General features: G+C 37.9%; 1 protein-coding gene across 1 annotated transcript in view; it reads left to right on the top strand.

Moving 5' to 3' along the window:
* Positions 1–21,793, top strand: part of LOC122004704 (DNA-directed RNA polymerase 3B, chloroplastic-like) — a 39,232-nt gene that overhangs the window by 2,815 nt on the left and 14,624 nt on the right. Inside the window, exons 2-10 of the mRNA XM_042559551.1 lie at positions 12,640–13,638; positions 14,789–14,995; positions 15,087–15,220; positions 15,306–15,372; positions 17,547–17,605; positions 17,852–17,969; positions 18,917–19,030; positions 19,116–19,247; positions 19,373–19,789. Coding sequence (XP_042415485.1) covers positions 12,640–13,638; positions 14,789–14,995; positions 15,087–15,220; positions 15,306–15,372; positions 17,547–17,605; positions 17,852–17,969; positions 18,917–19,030; positions 19,116–19,247; positions 19,373–19,789 — 2,247 coding nt within the window. The remainder of the gene's footprint in view (positions 1–12,639; positions 13,639–14,788; positions 14,996–15,086; positions 15,221–15,305; positions 15,373–17,546; positions 17,606–17,851; positions 17,970–18,916; positions 19,031–19,115; positions 19,248–19,372; positions 19,790–21,793) is intronic.

Below are 21,793 nucleotides of genomic sequence, written 5' to 3'. Positions count from 1 at the left end.
CACGAGCGCTATTCACCCCCCCTCTAGCGCTTCTCGATCCAACATTAGTAACGCCAAAATGACCCATCAAGCTTGTTAGTAATTAGCCCTAAGAGCCAATCATGAGATGATTAGGCCTTTTGGATTACTCATTGAGTTAGACTCAAATGAACTCACTCATTGGATTGAGTCCAATCCGAATTAGACACATTGGATTAATGAGTTAGACTCAATGAGTTAGACTTATTGGATTAATAATTAGTCCAATATAATAATTCAACCCATTAAGAGGAATACAAAGAGACAAAAGACCCTTGGTATTCATAGGATGAATATATATAGGTTTTTTGGAATGAATTTTTGATTAGATGAGAATAAGATGAGAAAGAGATGAAAATGGTGACTTTTTATCTTCCTTCTTCTTCCTCCTTCTTCCTCCTTGGGCAAATTTACTCTTGGCCGAACCTCCATGAATGGCTAGCACCATGAAAGTGGTTCTTCTCCGAAAGCTTCATTCGTGTGACGAACGAAGGATGTATTCGTGTGGATACCATAGAGGCGCGTGTTAGTTGCTACTCGGAATACCGTCCTAGTTCCCCTGTATAAAAATTTGGACAAGCATAGAACTATCCTAGCTACTCATGTGTTCTACTAAAGTTAAATTTGGATTGCAAACGATGCTTAACATTATTAATCCAAATTTTTTCCTTTAGAAGTTAAATTGAATTGGGAACGAAACTTAACATTCTTACTTCAAGTTTAACCGATGTGATCTTCCTAAGTTAAACCATATTAAGGAAGTTGATCAAATATCTATTTCAAGGATCAGTTTCCAGGTCAAACGTGGCGAGACACTAAACCTTCTTGGGTATAAGATCATCCACCACTGTCTAGACAAAACGTTTCAAAGAAATCAGATATTTAAACTTCTCACAGTAAACTAGTTTTAATTACAGAAACCTAAATAAAAACACATTATCGAAACATGAAATCGAAACGAATATCGATAACAAAAACAATAATTAAAATCGATAACCTCTTGTGTTTGGTTTTTCAAGATCTATATAAAGAAAACTAGTATGATGCGGAATAAGACAATTAGTTATACTTTTCTTTGTAGCTAAAGACCTCTTGATCTTCTGTTGTATTCCTCACCTCCTCTTGGACGTCATGTGAGCGACGATCTACCAAGATGAATTCCACCGGGACCATTTCTTCTTCTCGAAGACTCTTGAGCCATCAAGGGATGCCAAAATAGGAAATTTCCTTCTTCTTCTTCTCCTTCAAGCAACCGGCCACCAAGTGCTTCTCCTCTTCTTCTTCTTCCTCTCCAAGCAACTGGCCACAAGGATATAGCAACCCTTGATGCCGCCGATCCTAAGGAAGCAAAAGAGGTGACATGATGAAGGTGGTGTCGCTGGCCACAAGAAAGAAGAAAGGAAAGGAGCATGGCCGACCACTAAGGAAATAGAGAGGGAATAAGAATAGGTTGTCAAGTCCATGAGACACTCTCTCCCCCTCTCTTATAATCCTTGGTCTTGGTAAAAAAGGAAAGTTTAATTAAAACTTCCTTTTAATCTTCTTATGGCCGGCCACATCATGATATACTAAAAAGGAAAAATTTTTACAACAAAAATTAAAGCTTCCTTTTAAACCATGATGTTTACAAAAAAGGAAAGTTTTAAACATAATTAAAACTTCCTTATTTGTGGCCTCCTTCTAAAAGAGGAAATTTTAATAATAATTAAAATCTCTTTTTTTAAATTTCATATTGTACATGGTAATAAAGAAAAGTTTTTTAAAATTAATCTCTCTCTCTAAACATGTAGACAACTACAAAAAATGAAAGATTAATTAAAACTTCTCTTTTTAAATCATGGTTACATAAAAGGAAAATTTTATCAAAAATTAAAATCTTTCTTTTAAACATTATAGACAACTACAAATAAGGAAAGATTTTAATAAAATTAAAATCTCTCTTTAATCTTTTGTAGATAGCTATAAAAGAAAAGATTTTAAAATTTAAAACTCTCTTTTTTTAAAACCATGAGAATGACTATAAAAGAAAATTTTTAAAATAAAATTTCTCTTTTAAATCTCTTTCATGAATGACTATAAAAGGAAAAAAATTTAACAAAAATTAAAATCTCCTTTAATCCTATGTGGGCGACCCCATGCTTGGACACCAAGCATGGTTTGGCCGGCCACTACTTGGGCTCAAAGCCTATACTTGGCCGGCCCCTTGCTCCAAGCAAGGTTGTGTCCGACCCATTACTTGGATAAAAAGTGGACTTAGTGGATATAAGGTTTTATAGAGGCTACAACATGGACCGAGAGGAGAATTGGTTTTGGTCTCCCGATGAGCTTGAGCTTCCTGTGTTCGCCCCGAACACCCAACTCAAGTTCATCAATAATAACTCATATAACTAAAGAGTTATTATTGAACTACCGTACCAATCCCAAATTATATTATGGGCTCCTTCTTATTATGAGTGCATTAATCTTCTTGTGTTTAAGATATAGAATGTCCACTAATTAAATGAGTTACTGATAACTTACTTAATTAATATCTAGCTCTAAGAGTAGTACCACTCAACTTCATTGTTATGCCGGACTAGGTCCACCTGCAGGATTTATATGATAATCCTTATGAGCTCCTCAAGGGGGCATCATCAACCTAGATTACTAGGACACAGTTTCATTCTATAATCAACAACACACTATATAAATAATATCATTTCCCAACTTATCGGGCATATTCATTTAACGAGCTAAATCACACCCTTTGATAAATTAAAGAAATAAATATTAAATATACGTGTTTTTATTATATCATGATTAAGAGCATGCACTTCCATAATAACAGAGGTTTTTGTTGGTGCAGCGGAGGCCGGCAAGAGGGGGGTGAATTGCCTGCAAATAAAAGATACCCTCCTCAAAGCTTTTCAACTCAAAAATAAAGCAACACTTAATAAAAGAAAGAGAAGTGAAGACAGAATTTTTAACCTGGTTACAACCAAGAGGGTTGTTAATCCAGGGCGATGGAAAGCGCAGTAAGAAACTCCTTCCTTGAAGCCGAAGAAGCCTTGTACACTTTGAGAGCAAAGAAGTTGCTTAAACAGTAATTACAGAGTTGAATTTCGTATCAAATCGTTATAACGAATAGCTACCCGAGACCCCCTTTATATAGGGGTTCTAGAGCTTATCAGTTAACCTGAACCTTCGGGATCAGGTTTGACTCGAGAGGGATCGGTCGACTGATCCCCAGGTTCGGTCGACTGAACCTGCTGTCCTACCCAGTCTTCCGTCCAGGTGTAGTCTCTGAGGATGAACTTTTGTTCGGTCGACCGATCCTTATGTTCAGTCGACCGATCGACCAACGGTCTTCTAGCTGAGTTGGCCCGATCATCTTGCTCGACTAAGTCTCTAGATTAACTTCGGTTCGGTCGACCGATCAGCTTCACCAACGGTCAGCTTCTGACGTGGCATTCGACGTGTCTGCTGCGGTTGGCTTCGGTTAAAGAAGGGTTCGGTCGACTGATCAATAGGTTCGGTTGACCGAACCGTTGACAAGTCAACTTCCAGTTGACTTGCTCCGGTTCGGCTCCTTGGGTGATTGCGGCCATTCGGAATAGGGCACACCCGAACCCAGTTCCCGACCTTTTCCTCGAGCAGGCTTCCGTTCGGCTTCTCGTCCCTCGAACGCCGTGCATGTTCTTCTCGCTCCACCGGAGTACTCTTCCGCAGCTCTCTCGTCCTTCGGACGCACCGAGCCCGTCGGCTCCCTTCTAGTGCCGTTCTTTTCGCTAGCTGCGTCTTCCGCTCGACTTCCTGCGCTCCTAAGTTTCTGCACACTCAGACACAGGGTTCAGACAAAACGCAGGACCTAACTAACTTGGTTGATCACATCAAAACTACCACGGGGTCCAACAATCTCTCCCTTTTTGATGTGCATCAACCCAAGTTCAAGTTAGGGTAAAACAGACACAAAAAGTAATTTTAAAGAAAAAATTACTAAACTAGCATATTAAGAATAAGTTTTGCAATAAATAAAATTGCAACACTATTTAGAAAAATATTAAAAATTTAATTTTCCTAACTCCCCCTAAACTTGTACTTTTCTCTCCCCCTTTGATCACAGCAAAAACGGGGAAGTAAGTTCTTACGATAGGAAAAAAAAATTCTAAGCATTTTTTAAAAAAATAAGAACCATTAATTGATTAATTTTTCAAAGTATTATTCAAGTATTAATTTAAAAAATTTCAAAAAATCCAAAATAAAAAATTTTGTACTCTTTCAAAGCATTTTAATTCTACTTTTAATGCTTTTTCAGAAAGTTAATTAAACATTTTTGTTTCAATATTTTAGCTTCCAGGTCGTGGCGAGGCACTAGGCCTTCTTGGTTATTGGAGCAACAACCACTTCCTTAGACAAAGCTTTCATAAAGAAAATGTTTAATTTTCTCTCTATAAAGCTTTTAATTTTAAGAGATTAGTTTAGCACAGATTTTGGAACCCAATAGAGGTTCCTTCCTACTGAATTAATCAGGAATTAGGTGGTACATAGTTTCTTGGTATTTTCCTAATTTGACCCTGATGATGTTTAACATACCAGTTTAATTTTCCATATAACATTATTTTTGATTTTGGAAAAATATTTTCTTTTAAACATGCATCAGATTTCAGTTCTTGAATTTCATTTTTTAACTTTGCATTTTCTAATTTCAAATTTTCATTTTCCTTTTCAAATTTATCTAACTCTTTAGAAAGTGCTTTATAAAACAAAAGGACTGAGTAGAGGTAAGATTGCGTACCTTACTTACCTGATTTGGAGAGGCTTCCCCTTCACTGCAACTTTCCTCTTCTGATGTTCCTCCCCCTTCATCGATGCTCATCTCTGAGCTTGACTCTTCTTCTAGCTGATGGTTAGCTAGTAGAGCTAATCCTGCGAATTCTTCGACTTCTGACTCGGAGGATGAAGAGTCGTCCCACGTTGCCTTCAGATTTCTGTGCTTGGGTCGAGCTGGCTTCTTGCTTCTTTCCTTATCTTTCTGTTTGCTCTTCAATTTTGGGCAATCATCATTGATGTGCCCTTCTTCGTTGCAATTGTAGCATCGGACTGTCCTTCCTTTTTGATGACGTTTACTTGACTGCGATCTAAATTTGTTAGATTTAAAAAACTTATTAAAACATCTTACCATTAACGCAACTTCGTTTTCGTCGATTGACGCTTCGGAGTCGGGATCATCCTTTTCAGCTCGTAGGGCAAAGTTGAGGTTCAACTTCTCTACTGGTTTTTCTGCAAGTCGAGACTCGTGAAGTTCGAAAGTTGAAAACAAGTTTTCTAAACTACTTACCTCAAAGTCCTTAGAGATGTAGTAAGCATCTACTAAGGACGCCCATTCTAAAGTCCTCGGGAAGGCATTGAGCGCGTATCGGATGAAATCCCGGTTGGTTACTTCTTCTCCAAGGTCCGTTAGTTGCGTTATCAGCTCCTTGATTCTTGCTTGGAGTTGCGCTACCTTCTCGCCGTTGTTCATCCGGAGGTTTATTAGTTGTGTCCGGAGGATGTCGCGCCGCGCCAGTTTCACTTCAGATGTACCTTCGTGAAGCTCCAGAAATTTCTCCTAGAGATCTTTCGCTGAATTGTAGCTTCCGATCCGGCTTACCTCCTGAGGTGGCAGAACGCTGAGGAGGTGGAATTCAGCTTTTCCGTTGGCGACAAAATCGGCTTGCTCCTTCTTGCTCCACGTTTTTCTTCTTTGTCTTTAGGAGCTGCAAAACCATATTTCACAGTAATTAAAATATCAAAATCTGTTTTAAAGAATACCTCCATTTTTCGTTTTCATGTAGCGAAATCTCCGTCGAAATTCGGGGGATGAATGTTCGCGCCGGCCATTGTCTTGATCGTAGTGCTTCAGTTGGTGGTTAGTCCTTCTGAGGCGATCAGGCTCTGATACCACTTGTTGGTACAGTGGAGGCCGGCAAGAGGGGGGTGAATTGTCTGAAAATAAAAGTTACCCTCCTCAAAGCTTTTCAACTCAAAAATAAAGCAACACTTAATAAAAGAAAGAGAAGTGAAGACAGAATTTTTAACCTGGTTACAACCAAGAGGGTTGTTAATCCAGGGCGATGGAAAGCGCAGTAAGAAACTCCTTCTTTGAAGGCGGAGAAGCCTTGTACACTTTAAGAGCAAAGAAGTTGCTTAAACAGTAATTACAGAGTTGAATTTCGTATCAAATCATTGTAACGAATAGCTACCCGAGACCCCCTTTATATAGGGGTTCTAGAGCTTATTAGTTAACCTGAACCTTCGGGATTAGGTTTGACTCGAGAGGGATCGGTCGACCGATCCCCAGGTTCATTCGACCGAACCTGCTGTACCTGCCCAGTCTTTCGTCCAGTCGGGATGAGCTTTTGTTCGGTCGACCGATCCTTATGTTCGGTCGACCGATCGGCCAACGGTCTTCTAGCTGAGTTGGCCCGATCATCTTGCTCGACTAAGTCTCTGGATTAACTTCGATTCGGTCGACCGATCAGGAGGTTCGGTCGACCGATCAGCTTCACCAACGGTCAGCTTCTGACGTGGCATTCGACGTGTCTACTGCGGTTGGCTTCGGTTAATGAAGCGTTCGGTCGACCGATCAATAGGTTCGGTCGACCGAACCGTTGACAAGTCAACTTCCAATTGACTTGATCCGGTTCGGCTCCTTGGGTGATTGCGGTCATCCGGAATAGGGCTCACCCGAACCCAGTTCCCGGCCTTCTCCTCGAGCAGGCTTCCGTCCGGCTTCTCGTCCCTAGAACGTCGCGCACGTTTTCTAGCTCCATCGGAGTAGTCTTCCGCAGCTCTCTCGTCCTTCGGACGCACCGAGCTCGTCGACTCCCTTCCCGTGTCGTCCTTCTCGCTAGCTGCGTCTTCCGCTCGACTTCCTGCGCTCCTAAGTTCCTGCACATTCAGACACAGGGTTCAGACAAAACGCAGGACCTAACTAACTTGGTTGATCACATCAAAACTACCATGGGGTCCAACAGTTTTGTTCTTTTATATAGTCAGTATAAAAAGAAACTACCTCAAATGATCCTGCTCAATACACTCATAGTGTACTAGTGTAATTTTATAGTCTAGATAAACTAATATCAAATTACACTACAACCACTCCAATGGTTTGTCCATTCCATCTTGGTTGTGAGCTACTATTTATAATTTATAAGGACCTGATAACATGATCTTCTGTGTGTCTCCTCACACCATGTTATCTACAATATAAATTAAATGGGTAACTACACTTCACATAAATGTAGATATTTGACCAATATGATTCTTATTTCTAAATAAATGTTTATAAAGCTAGACTTTTAGTATACATTTCAACAGCGCGGGCGCTTGATCGCGTTGAGATATGCATCCAAAGAAAAGTTGATGTCGGGACTGCGAAGGGCACACAACAAAGATATACCTCTCATGTAAAACTTAGTATATGATTTTTTCTCCTTCGCATGGATCTTTTGGAGAGGATCTAGTTAATTTTCCGCTGCGCTTAAGCGTATTTAATGTGCTAGATCCCTACAAAGCCACCACCATAGGCTTCCCTAGTAAACAATTCACACAACAAACACATAGGCACACATATCTATTTTCATAAAATAAAAAACCCATCATGCCTATAGAATTTACCAAATGTAACTTTGTCGCATGCTTTTAACATATCAAAAAAATCAGTATCATTAGTATATAAATCTTTGATATATTCAAATCCATGTAATTTTGTATCTAAAGTGGAAAGTAAAGCATACCTTCTAGATAATGCATTAACAACCACGTTCTCTTTTCCTTGCTTGTATCTGATCACATAAGAAAAGTCTCAATGAATTCCACCCATTTAGTATATCGTCGGTTCAACTTATGTTGGCTCTTCGAATGCTTTAGAGATTGATGATCTATGTGAATCACGAATTCTTTCGACCATAGATAATGCTGTCATGTCTCCAATGCTCTTACCAATGCATATATCTCCTTGTCATATGTGGGATAGTTGAGAGTGTCTCCACTCAACTTCTCATTGAAGTAAGCAATGAGTCTCATCTCCTGCATAAGCATAACATATATACCAACACCAGAAACATCACATTCGATTTCAAAGGTTTTAGAAAAATTTGATAGGATTAGTAAAGAACAAAACTTAATTTTTTCTTTCAAAGTATTGAATGTCTTCTCTTGCTCCTCTCCCCATTTGAATGACTCATTTTTCTTGATGACTTTAGTAAGAGGAGTTGCAATATTGCTAAAATCATGAACAAATCGTCTATAGAAGCTAGCCAAACCATGGAAACTCCTCACTTGGCTAATTATTGTTGGTGTTGGCCACTCTTGGATTGCTTTCACCTTTTCCTCATCCATCTCAACGCCTTTAGCACTAACAACAAACTAAGAAACACAACTTTCTCCGTATAAAAGGAGCATTTATTGAGGTTAACAAAAAGCTTTTCTTCTTTTAACACACTCAAAACTGAGCTTAAATGTGTGACATGCTCTTCTAAGTTTCTGCTATAAATCAAAATGTCATCAAAATATACAACTACAAATCTACCTAAGAAAGCACACAAAACATGGTTCATCAAACTCATAAAAGTACTAGGAGCATTAGTTAAACCAAAAGATATTACTAACCATTCATATAAGCCATGCTTGGTTTTAAAACCAATTTTCCATTCATCGCCTTCCTTCATCATAATCTGATGATATCCACTTCTAAGATCAATTTTTGTGAACACACAAGAACTATGCAATTCATCAAGTATATCATCAATTCTAAAAATTGGATGATGATACTTTACCATTATGTTATTAATGGCTCGACAATCCATACACATCCTCCATGTTCCATCTTTCTTGGGAACTAGTAGCATAGGTGTGGCACAAGGACTTATGCTTTCTCGAACATACCCCTTCTCTAGTAATTCATTAACTTGTTTTTGAAGTTCCTTTACTTCCTCTAGATTGCTTCTATAGGCAGGTCGATTTAGAATGGATGCACTGGATATAAAATTGATTTGGTGCTCAATTCCTCTAATCGGAGGTAAATCATGCCGAACCTTTTCAAGAAAGACCACCTCAAATTTTTGTAAGAGATAAACAATAATACTAGGCAAAGACTCATTAGGGTCGTTAGTACTCAAGAGTGTCTCGTTATACAAAAGGATAAGGGGCGACTAATTTGAAAACAAAACTCGTTTGATCTCATTTTTTTTTTTGCATAAAAAATATTTTTCTTTTTCTCTCCTTTTTTCCTTTCCCACTCCTTTTGGCTCATTCCTCTCACTTTCTTTTCCCTCAATTTCTTTTTGCTTATATTTTCCCCTCGATTTCTTTTCTCTCAATTTCTTTCCCTCTCTTCTTTTCATTTGCTTTTTGTAATATCAACTTGTCCTTCATAACTTGTCTTAGAGTCAACGGTACGAGAATAATAGGTTATCCCTTCAGAGTAAAAGTATACATATTTGTGAGACCATCGTGTGTTACCTTTCGATCGAATTGCCAAGGTCTCCCCACAATAAATAGCATGCATGCATGGGAACCACATCACACAACAACTCATCTTTTATTTGCCAATGGAAATTACTACCAAGACTTGCTTTGTTACCTTAATTTCACCGTAATAGTTTAGCCACTAGAGTCGATAATGACGCGAATGTTTCCGAGTTGATAGTGACAATTTCTCCACCAAATCAGTACTTGCTACATTGGTACAACTCTCCCCATCAATAATAATACTGCAAACCTTGTTATTGACAAAGCAACAAGTATGAAATATGTTCTCCCTTTGATTACATTCTTCCTCCTTAGCTTGTAGATTGATAACTCGTCGGGCCATTAAGAAGTCTCTAACAACAACATGTTGCTCATCATCACTGTCCTCCTTTTGTGGCACTTCTTCAACTATTTTATCCTCATCTTCTGACTCAAGTTCACCTTGGACGTTTATTGCTATCACCCTTTTGTTCACACATTGACAGACTATATGACCATGCCCTTGACATTTAAAATATTTGATATCACGAGTTTAGGAAGAAATGGACTCACGATTACCTTAAGTAGTAGATATTGTGGGTTTGGGCTTCTTGAAGGGTTCAAACTTTGGATTATTTTACAGTTGTTCCTCCTTTCTTGGAGTTATTCGCCATGTGTTGTTAATAGTCATTGGTTGTCCCTTCCTAACTAATCGTCTTCTCTTTAGTTGTTCTTCCACTTTTAGTGCTTGGTGGACCATGTCCAACATCTCTACATAATGCTGCAATTCAACAATATTTGCAATTTTTAGGTTTAAATAATGTAAAAACCTGGCTATTGTGGCTTCCCCGATCTTCATCGACATTAGCTCACATCATGAACAACTCCATCTTCTTGAAATATTCATCCACATTTTTGGAGCCTTGAGATAACCTTTGAAGCCGCTGATATAAGCTTCTATTATAATGGCTGGGTACAAACTTTTTTCTCATGAGTACTTTCATCTTCTCCCAAGTGAACACAGGTTGCTCACTATTTGCTTCTCTGAGTCATCACCACTTGATCCCACCAAACAATAGCATAATTAGTGAATTCAATAGCAGCTAACTTCACCTTTTTAAGCTCTGAGAAATCATTACAGTCAAACATTATTTCCATCTTAGTTTTCCATTCCAAGTAAGCTTCTGGGTCATTTCTCTCTTGGAAGGTTGAAATCTTGAGCTTAATCCCTCCTAAATCATTATTTCTTCTAGGTCTGTTTCTATCTCCTCGATATCCAATCCTGTCCCGGCTGTAATTTTGCTCACAAAAGTCTTCCACCACCTCTTCATCTTCTTCGACATCAACCCCTTGAGCATATCTTCATTGTGGTATAGTAGAACAGTCTTGTTGATGTCTTCTAGGTGTCCCATCCTCCACTCGATCGAACCTCTCATGGAGAGATTCTAATTTAGCCCTCATCATCCACTACATTTCCCCATCAATGCTTGCAATTGCAGGTTCAGAAGTTGCCTAGCCCTCTCAATTGCTCCATCATCTTGGTTGTTGGACATGTCTACAAAAACAAAAGAAAACATCACAAACACTCAACTTACGTTTGGGTGGTAGGCTCTCAATTGATGATATCTCTTAGTTCTTAATCAAACTTTAGAATAAATTGGAATATCACGTAACAATTCAAAAGATACCACTGAAACTTATGATGACAGAATTTTAAGAGAAAATGAAAGAGTAGAAGTTTGAGAGTAAGAGAAACAAAAAATAGAGATTATTGAAGATAATTTACTTCGATTTGCACAAGCAGCTTTTTCTTCTTTTTCTTTTTTTTTGATGCGCTTTCTTTTCTATTTTTTTCATTGTGCTTTTCTTTCTTTTCTTTTTTTTTTCCACGATTTTGGCTGAACAAACAAGTAAAGATAGATTTGCACTTGTCTTTTAAACGAAGCTTTGATACCAGATGATACGAATCCCACGAACAAATGTGATGGAACCTAAAATAAAAATAGATAGAACCCCGGGAAATAGAGGACAAGAGTATGAGCCTTGGCCCGTAACCAAGAATCGACATGAACCAAACCTATGAAGGAAAAGGAAACGCCACACCAAGGTGATAAGTTTTGATGGACTAAGAGAGCACATAAATCTCACCAAAAATCAAGTTACTTCATATCAAGATTTCCCTTCTTTATATAATGAGAGTGAACAGGGAAGAGTACAAAATAATTGTATGCACAATTAGAGTCCCAATGTTGCATGTTTCACACAAGTGATCTAGGAACCCAAAACAAAATAAATGCATGTATAATTAGAGTCCCAATGTCTCACACCTCATGAAAGTTATTTAGTAGCTCAAAACAAAATAAATACATACACAATTAGAGTCTCAATATCACATGCCTCATGTAAGCAATCTAAAATACTTAAGTCTTCATACATAAACAAGTTCCCATGCTTATTAACGTTCTTCCATCATGTACGGTTGAGTCATGCATGGATACGCCTGATTATGTAGATTAGGCCATGATTAGTAGTTGGAATTATCTGGATCTCTCTTTGCTTATAGTCATCCTAATGTTCTTTGATTAACCCATTTAGTGCTTTCTTGAAATGTTTTGTCCGAAGTCTTATAATTGGGTCTTTCGAAAGTGACAAATGATCTCTCATAGCTTCAACATTTGGACATATATCAGAGCATGCCCTCCCTTATGCCTTGACCATTTTTATTAATGACTAATATCCACTCATGATTTATTTCCTTTGTGATATCTAGAGACAAGTTGACAGAAACGTTAAGGACGAACGAATCATCTTTTACCACATGCATAGGTCCAAATTATAAATTTGATCATATGACCTCATTTAAAAGTTATAAGATGATTATGCACAAAACATCCTTAAATAGTGTATTAAAATCCATCTAAACTTAGTTTTCCCCACTTTTTAAATATATTTTTAAAATTTTTATTGGATTTTTAAAGCTTAACACATGCAATTCAATCAATCGATATTAGTCAAATTTTAAATATTAATAAAAATTATATCTCGATCTCATGCTTAAATTAAAATTATTCTTAAATTTTAAAAATATTTATTAAATAAATAACAAAACCCAGTTAAACCAAATTAAACCAAACCAACTTAAACCAAAAGCGAACCGAACAATCCATCTCTTCCTGTTTGCTCCAGCCGCCAACGCCCTCAAACAAAACCTCTCTTCCCGTCTTCCGGGTTTTATCCTCTTCCCTTCTTCCTCCTCGCCTCCTCTCTCTCTCTCTCTCTCTCTCTCTCTCTCCATCTCTTCTCCGATCTCTAGCAACGCTGGCTTCGGCGGCCTCATCCCTCCCGATTCCTCTGTGGCGAGTCCACGAGCTCGGCAGGCGAACTTCACATCAGCTACCTTCGGAGAATCGCCTCGGGCTATCACTGCCATCCCGCTCCGCGCCCTCTCGTGTTGCTCTCAGTGCCCCCCGGTCCTCCCCCTTTCCTGTTGGCTCTGAGCCACCGGACTCTGACGACTCATTTCCGGTACCCTTTTCGCAGATTAGCCCTCGCCAATCGCCCCTCTTGCTAGACCCTGATGGAGATTCCGTTGTTTGCGCCAATGGGGCGAATTTCAGATCTCCATGGAGAGGGCCTGGACTCGGGCTTGATTACCCCACTGAAGAGTTAAAAATGGTCTTTTTCGAGGAGCCGATTTGGGTTTCGCCAAAATACTCGATCGAATTTGATGCCGCACGGAAGATAAAGAGGCTGGATTCTTTGAGGGAGGAAAGGAGAAAATATAATTCTTTGAGGAGGCGGCAGATCAAGGCAGAGACGGAGGTGTGGGAGAGGGCAGTGCAAGAGTACAAGCAATTGGAAAAAGTGATGCTTGAGAAGAAGCTCGCGCCGAGTTTACCATACGTTCAATCACTTTTCTTGGGGTGGTTCGAGCCGTTGAGGGACGCAATTGAGCGTGATCAAAGGTTGCAGAAGACGAAGAGGCAGAAGGCTGCATATGCTGAACACATTGGGCTCTTGCCCGCAGATAAAATGGCAGTTATTGTAATGCATAAGATGATGGGGCTGCTTATGGTAGTGGGCCAAGAAGAGGGGCGTGTGCGGGTTGTTCAAGCTGCAGTTCAAATTGGCGAAGCCATTGAGCAGGAGGTAGGATATATCTTCCAGAGCCACTCTCTCACGTGTTTCTCTCCTTCTGTTGTGTTTATTCCATGTGAAACTCCTGAGCTTTCTGTTATTTGTGCATCTTTGTGTGTTCGAGCATATTTTCAATGCCAAGACCATGGCTTTATTTCTCATTATATGTCTTGTCAGTTGAGTTCTATGACAGGTTGTTGTTCCTTTTATATAGAATCAAGAAAAACATCTCACAAAAGGAAAAAAATAATGCACAATGCAACTTCAACAAGAAATAGCTAATTGACCAGATTGGAAACATGGTTATGAGTTAATTTTTTTTTGGTGAATTAATTATTTGTAGTTTATGATGCTGTAAGAACATCGACTTAAAATTCATTGGTTATTTATAGCTTGTTGCTCGCTAGTTTCATGAAGAAGCATGTTATAAATAGGACTGCAACATTGATGACCTCTAGATCTTAGACTTATAGCCACTATTTCTTAAAATATGCATACGTGCTAATTGTCTATCTCTGCATAATTCATATAGGGTATGCACTTATGTCCATTTAGATGCAAATGCAACATGGTCATTTTTTCCATGTTTTTTAGGAAATAAATAAAAGCTATAGTTCCCATCCAAATGGCTTAAAGCATAATTGTTCAACAATTTTTAATCTTCTCTACGAAGGGGCTTATCTATCAGGATGACATCCTCACTGACACCCTCAGACTTGTCTGCTATTTGAGGTTAGAAATAGGGAAGATGAGTTTGCTTATTACCTTATAGGAGACTTCTGTTGTTGAGTCTAACTGTTGGTGAACTTTAGCTTTTTTGGTTGTGTTGAACAAATACTTAGTGACTTGATAGATTCATTTAATCGAGATGACAACTAGTCATTGAAGCAATATGCAGTCAGCTTGCACACGATGCATACTACTGGAGATTGAAAAAAATGAGTAGTGCTTACTCCTGTTTTCTACATTTCAAAATATATTGGCTCCCCATAACTCATTTTCTTTCGATTATGATTTATGAATTTATGATTATTGTAATTGTATTATGAGGACTATATAATTTTAGTTTTATCCTGTCATTCTGATCATTATGTTATCACATTCATGTTTTTTCCCCCTATCTCCAGTTTTTCTGTCTTTAATTTAATTACTCCACTTCCAGTTTAAGATCCAGGCATATCTTGCGAAGAGTAAAAGACCAGGAAGAAGAAACATTGGGAATGATAGAAATGCTATCTTGGAGAAACATGAAGAGATCTTGGGAAAAAGAATGTTGAAATTATTACAAATGAAGAAGCTGATTGAGGTAAAGAAGCTCCTAAAAAATGAGCTTGAGATAGAGTCTTGGGGTCGTGATGGCCAAGCCAAGGTTTGTGCATCTGAATTGTCTAGATTTTATCGAATAATAATATTTGGCATTGTTTGACTCTCTTAGTGAGGAAATTTTTCCTTATGTGCAGTTGGGCTGTCGCTTAATTGAATTACTCCTAGAATCAGCATTTGTACAAGTAGGATCAGACCGATTAGAAGATACCATACCTGTGGTTCAACCTGCTTTTAGACACATGCTTAAACATATTCCCAACGAAGATGGGTATGATGTCTTTATTTTTGCTTGTCTGGTTTCATATCGTATACTAGTGATCTAGAACAAGTCTTTTTTCCTTTTATTTATACAGGAAATCTGTCAGTAGATATGGAGTGATAGAATGTGATCCATTAGTCCGCAAGGGGCTCAACAATACTGTAAGTTGTGATTTTATTCCAATTTGAGTTGGTTGTTAATATTGTATTTCTTGATGTGTTTATTTATTCCAATTTCAGTGATTAATTAGTTTTTCTACAGAAGTGCCAAGTGCTACTAAATTGGGTTCTTTTTCTTTTTTTGCTCAATCATGACTTAGACTATTGTAATAACAAATGGATCGAATTGTAGTGCTTATGTGAGTTTGATGTGATTCCTAATCACAATCAAATTTCACAACCAAAATATCATGTACCCATTTGTAAGACAAGCATAGTTCATGTATCATGTGTGAACTCTGACCTATTGTATTTTCATCTAGATAATGTAGCTCAAGTCAGACTGCATGTGTTGGGATTTGGTCTATCTAGTCCAGTCTAACTACCTGCATGTGATGGGGCCATAGGAGCTTAAATAATCTAATTTCCTACTAGGTTGTGTTTGGAATAACTGATCACCTTATTGAACATAACATTTCCATTTAACTAATTTGGACTCAGGTATTTCAGTTTTTGGTCAACATGGATTCACCTGGTTTTGGATGACCTTTAGCTGGAGTTGCTATATGGTAGTTTGACTATAATATTCTCACTTGGCTCCTTCAGGGGATAAATTAATATTAGTTCCACTGCAATGTTTTTCTCCCCTGCTGGGGCATGGGATGCTATGCACCAGATGTGTTCTTATAAGAAAAATGTGTTTCAAATTTGTTACAATTTGGGAAAATATATTTGTTCTAAAGCAAAATGACCATTCTATTCAGGAATACTTTACTAAGCTTAAGGTCAAGTGGGATGAATTCTATATATCACTTTATTACTCTTGGTATAACGGTCCTTGAAAAACAATTGAGTTCCTTGTAAGCTAGTAGCAAGGTCTCTTTTTTGCTTTACTTGTCTAACAATGCTTTAGTTGATGCAAATATGGCACTTCTCTTCTCCTATAAATGCTCTTCTTGGGTATAACATATAATCTCCTTTAGTTTATCTGCTACATACTTGATTTCTCTGAATAAATTATGCACATGTTGCTATACTTGACTACCTGATATTTCCTTTGTCAGTGTCTTTCATTGTTGTGTGCAAAAACCTAATCGTGCAATTATTTTGCACAATATTAAGGATTGTTCAGAAGAGGTTTGCTCTCTGTGCTACTATACTATTGTAGCAAAAGGTGATTATGCTCACCTCAGGAGTCCCTCACAGCCCATCTCTAGGTTATGTGAAGGAAGGTAAATCACAGGGTTAGCTTATAGCCTACCGCCAAGTGGCTAGGAGATGAGAGGAGTTTTTTCCCTGGCACCTTGCCCCATTATAGCAAATCTGTTACCCTCTAGCCAACTAGGCACCTCCATGGAGACTCTCTATGTTGCTATACTAGATAATCAACTTTCTGTCAGCTACCTTTAAGTCAGATTGGTGATATCAAACACATAATAACCTAGGTGTTACTTTGTTGTTATATGATTACCGGGTACATATCTTGTACAATGTATCTCATATGAGTCTCTCATTCTCTCTCTTTTTTCTCTCCCTTCCCTAATGAATTCTGTGTTTTGTTTTCCTCTCATAAGGATCAATGGTCAAAAAATCAGTCTTGTCTGCATCTGAATTAAATATTATAATAAGTTTTGTTATTGCTTACGTATGTTTTCTAAAATATAGACTCATATCTTTACAATTTGTGTGCTAGTTGGAGTAACTTGTTAAATCCAAGTTACATCTAGGCTGATTGAGAAAATCAGGGTTTAGGCAATTCAATTTGCAGATTATCTCTGTATGCTTTCTTCTCTACAACCTTAGTTGAGCCGCCTTTGGTTCAGGAATTATGATGTCTAGTAAAACAGGTCCATGTTTATCATTTTCACCGTGTATCATGTTTGCATCAATGCATGATCAAACACAAACCAGGCCATGTTGTCCCTGTAATACACAGCTGTTGTTTGAGAACTACATATGTATCAAACCTGCATGGGAGTCATGGTTCTACCCCCAAAATGATTAATCTTGGAATGGTTAAATGAAAAGTAAAGAAATGAATATTACATGACCTTGTGATATTAGGTTTAATCAATTAACTTTACAAATTTCTTTGTTGGCATTGCTATCATTTTACTCGCTAATGTTTTTATTGGGATTCACTTTTAAAATTCTGATTATACTAATTGAACTTGCAGGCTAGGCACATGATCATCCCATACCTCCCAATGTTGATACCACCAAAATCTTGGAAGGGGTATGATTGGAGTATAATAAATGTAGTATTGTGCAAGATTATGTAATCTTTGTGACTATTCACACTTTATTAAAGCTTGCCTACGTCAGAAAATTGTATATCTTGTTACTGTCGGGATTCACTCAAGGCTAACCTGAAGTCTGGTTACCTTATTGGTTTCTATTGTGTACTTGTTATTTATAGTACTTTCTGTTTGTCATATTGTGTTTATAGATCTAAACTGTCTGTATTCCTTTTCTTTTTAAGGTATGATCTTGGTGGGCATCTTTTCCTTCCTTCTTATGCTATGCGGACACACGGGGCAAAAGAGCAACAAGATGCTATTAGAAGTGTTCCAAGGAAGCAACTGAAGAAAGTATTTGAGGTCTCAACAGTTCTTTCTGTTCTAAACTTAAAAGTCCATATTCTTACTATTATTTCTTTTTTACTTCCTCTGTCGCTGTACAATAAGCTAAGAAATTAAGTGTTCTAAGGAAGCAACTATAGTAATTTTCTACGTATGCTTGCTACCAATTTTTTAGTTCAACTAGTGATTGTGCAATTAGCTAGAATTGTTTGTGAAGGATTCTGCTTTAGTGCTAACCAGTAGGTGATGTAGAAAGAGCAACAATTTACTGTAAGCGAAGTTGTTGACAGTAATTTGCTTTTGATGATCAACATGCTCATTCTTGTGTTCAATTTCTGGTTGTTTGTGTATGCAACCAGGAATTTATGAAATGACAGTCATATTAATTGTATGTGAAATATTCTTTTCCTTTGTTCCTGGTAGATCAATTTTACCTCTGCTAATTTTCACTTCATACTTATGTGTAACTAACTAGGTCTTTGCGTAATAAGAATTTACGTTTAGTTACTATATCTTACTTTCCTTTTTGCCCTACTTATTTTGTTTAGAATACTAAATCAACCTATACTATATACCAATTCTTCCATTCATTGTCTGTAAATTTTTTTAATGAAATTGCATACACAGCCATAACTTTATGGTTCATAGTGCCCTACAATACACAAAAAAGAACAGATTCCCAAACAGATTCAAAAAGTTAATGTATCTAGTTACCAGGAGAGATTGGACATGTCAACTACAACATTCCTAGTCAAGCAAGAAAAAATATAATTAACATGATTGAAAATGATCTGGTATTACTAGCACAGCCTTACAAGAGCTTAATGACAAAATGATATTCATGTATCTACTCCACCTAGTTAAATTAATTGCTTCTTGTTATTTTTGTTGTTAGATAGTCTAGTAATCGTTTCTTCTTAAACTATATCCTTGTATCTGGATTATCAATCTGCATATTTGTGCAGGCACTGGATACACTTGGAAGAACCAAATGGAGAATAAATAAGAGAATTCTTGATGTTGTAGAGATTCTTTGGAGCCAAGGTGGAGGTATTGCAGGTTTGGTTAATCGCAAGGATGTGAGTGGGTTGTCACAATGTTTAACTTAACTTAATGATTCAAATATAATAATGATGCTCTTTTTGTGATAATGTGGTTTTGAAGATTCAACTTTCTGATCGACCTGACTCAGAGGATCTGAATGAGATCAAGAAATGGAGATGGAACACTAAAAAAGCTAAAAAGGCTAATAGCGAGATGCACTCTCTACGTTGTGATATAGAACTTAAACTTTCTGTATGTTATCCTGTTCCATCTGTTCTAGTGTACATTTTTTCTGTTGCAACTTATTCTTGAACTGGGCGTCATCATAGATAATTGTTTATGTAATCCATCAATTACATTGCATATGATTGCAACAGGTAGCCTGTAAACTGAGTAGCGAAGAAGGATTCTATTATCCCCATAATCTTGATTTCCGGGGTCGTGCTTATCCAATGCATTCACATCTAAATCATTTAAATTCAGATTTATGCCGAGGGATTTTGGAATTTGCTGAAGGGAAACCCCTAGGGAAATCTGGTTTACACTGGTTGAAGATACATCTGGCGAACATATATGGCGGAGGTGTTGAAAAGCTTTCATATGACAGGAGGTTAAATTTTATTGAAAACCATTTGACTGATATATTTAATTCTGCGGAGGATCCCATTTGTGGTAAGCGGTGGTGGATAACTGCTGAAGACCCATTCCAGTGCTTAGCTGCATGCATTGATCTTAGAGATGCCTTGAAAAGTCCATTGCCACACACAACCGTCTCTCACTTGCCCATTCATCAGGTGATCACTTAATTTGATGCAAATGTAATCTCTTAGTTACTAGAGTTGATGTATTCAATAGACCTACTTAATTTCACTAGTCCATGTGGTTGCATTTCAATTGTTAACTTGTTGCAATTGTTAAGACCTTTTTTGACCTGGAATATATCACTCTATAGAACTTGGAATCGGCCAAGAAAGCAAACTACTAGTATTTGCTAAATACATTGAATGAACAAAAGCACAACTTGCTAGCTACAACTGTTACTATGTTAGACGTGTTAGCGACTTACCGATGACTAATAATTAAACCATTTAAGGATGGAAAAAAAAAACAAAATTGGCAACCGAATATGAAATAGTGTTCAAATTTTGTTGTCAAGGTTTAAGGTATTGAATCTTGCCATCTTTGGTGGAAGATTGACATAGAGGAATTGTCGGCATGCTTGGCATGTCTGTACCTTGTTGTGATATGGGTTATTCTCTCAATTGAGTCATGTGTGGTATTGGCTACATGTGTTTTCGGCCAACTCTTGCTGCGACAGGAGGAATCAAATGATTCCTTTTGTTTATTACAAAGGTGGAGGGTAGGAAGATTTGAGCTAGGGTTAATTTGAGTACCAACTACCATCAGTGGTGTCAAGCACTTGAGGCAATGACAAACTGAATAAGAATATCGGAGAAAAATTCGCCGACAATAGGGGAGAAGTGAAATTGATCGTAGAGGGGATCAGTGGTTGGTGGGGTCATGATTGGGGTGGGAGGGTTTTGCCCTTGCATTGTCGACGTCAAGGTAGAAGCAAAATTGTGTTAATCACGATTGGGACTGTTACAGAGTTCATAACTCCTCTATGATATATATATATATATATATATATAACAATTATTTATTATATTTATTATAGTTACATATTATATTTATAACATTATATATTATATAACATTGTTATTGATCTTGTTTGAAGGCTGAGGAGATGACGCACTGGCTCAAGTGGATGGTTGTTGACGAATAGTTGACTCTTCGATTTGTGATGAAGCTCCTCAACGGTCCTGCACACAACGGGATGATTCAACAAGCGTTAGTGACCAAAGACCAAGGAAGGAGTCCCTAGCAAGGTCCTCCGACGCTCAAATCAGTACAACTTCCGGCAAATGGAAGGAGAACTGTAGAGGATGTGCGAATTAATGTCTTAAATGCCCAAATTGCGTACCTCGCCAACGGATAGGACCCTTATTTACACCACCTCTCACAATCTCAGTGATCATGAGATGGCTTAATGCGTCAGAGTTTGGTAAGTTGTTCCTCAAAGAGATTCCGAAGAATCTTTTTCTATCCACAGATGTACCTCTTTTATCGTTTATAACTTAAACCTTCTCTGAAGTCGTTAGAGAAGGATGTCGGTATGGATGAATCACCAATGGGAGGCAAGATAGCCTCCGAAGGAGGTTCCGAAGGAATATTCCCTGACAATTATGACAAGCGGTTAAAATGTTGTTTGATGCTCGTCTGTTGAATGTATCTCGATCGGTCCATAAGGTCGATTGTATTGCTTGCTATTGTAGCAATCTGCTTTGTCATATGTTAAATACTGTAGAGATCTGTTCAGAGACTAATATAGTGTCCACAGTATGCCAAAGCTTCATTCAAGAAGTCATATGATGAATTATGTATGTTGGAGCGTTATTTTAGGGACAATGTGACATTAGGTAACTTAAACTCGGTCGACCTGTACCCGACCGAGCGGATATGTAGAGTTTCCTAAGGATAAGTGTCTTTAAGCCCGTTTGGTCTTTGCTCGGCCGGGCATACACAGAGATACTTATGCTCGACTGGCCTCTATCCGACCGACCTTATACTAAGAATTTTATAATGCCAAGTGTCCTTAAACTTGCCCGATCTTTACCCAGTCGAGCGTACACGGAGAGTGTTATGTTCGCTTGGCCGTTATTTGGTCGGTAAAAGTTTGATTAAGCTAAGTATCGTTTAAGCCCGCCTGGTCTTTACCCGGTCGGGCGTACACGGAG

The sequence above is a fragment of the Zingiber officinale genome, chromosome 7B (genome assembly GCF_018446385.1).
Source record: "Zingiber officinale cultivar Zhangliang chromosome 7B, Zo_v1.1, whole genome shotgun sequence".
Taxonomy (NCBI): Eukaryota; Viridiplantae; Streptophyta; class Magnoliopsida; order Zingiberales; family Zingiberaceae; genus Zingiber; species Zingiber officinale.
The sequence above is the reverse complement of the archived record's forward strand: the minus strand, read 5'-3'. Positions and strand labels throughout refer to the sequence as shown.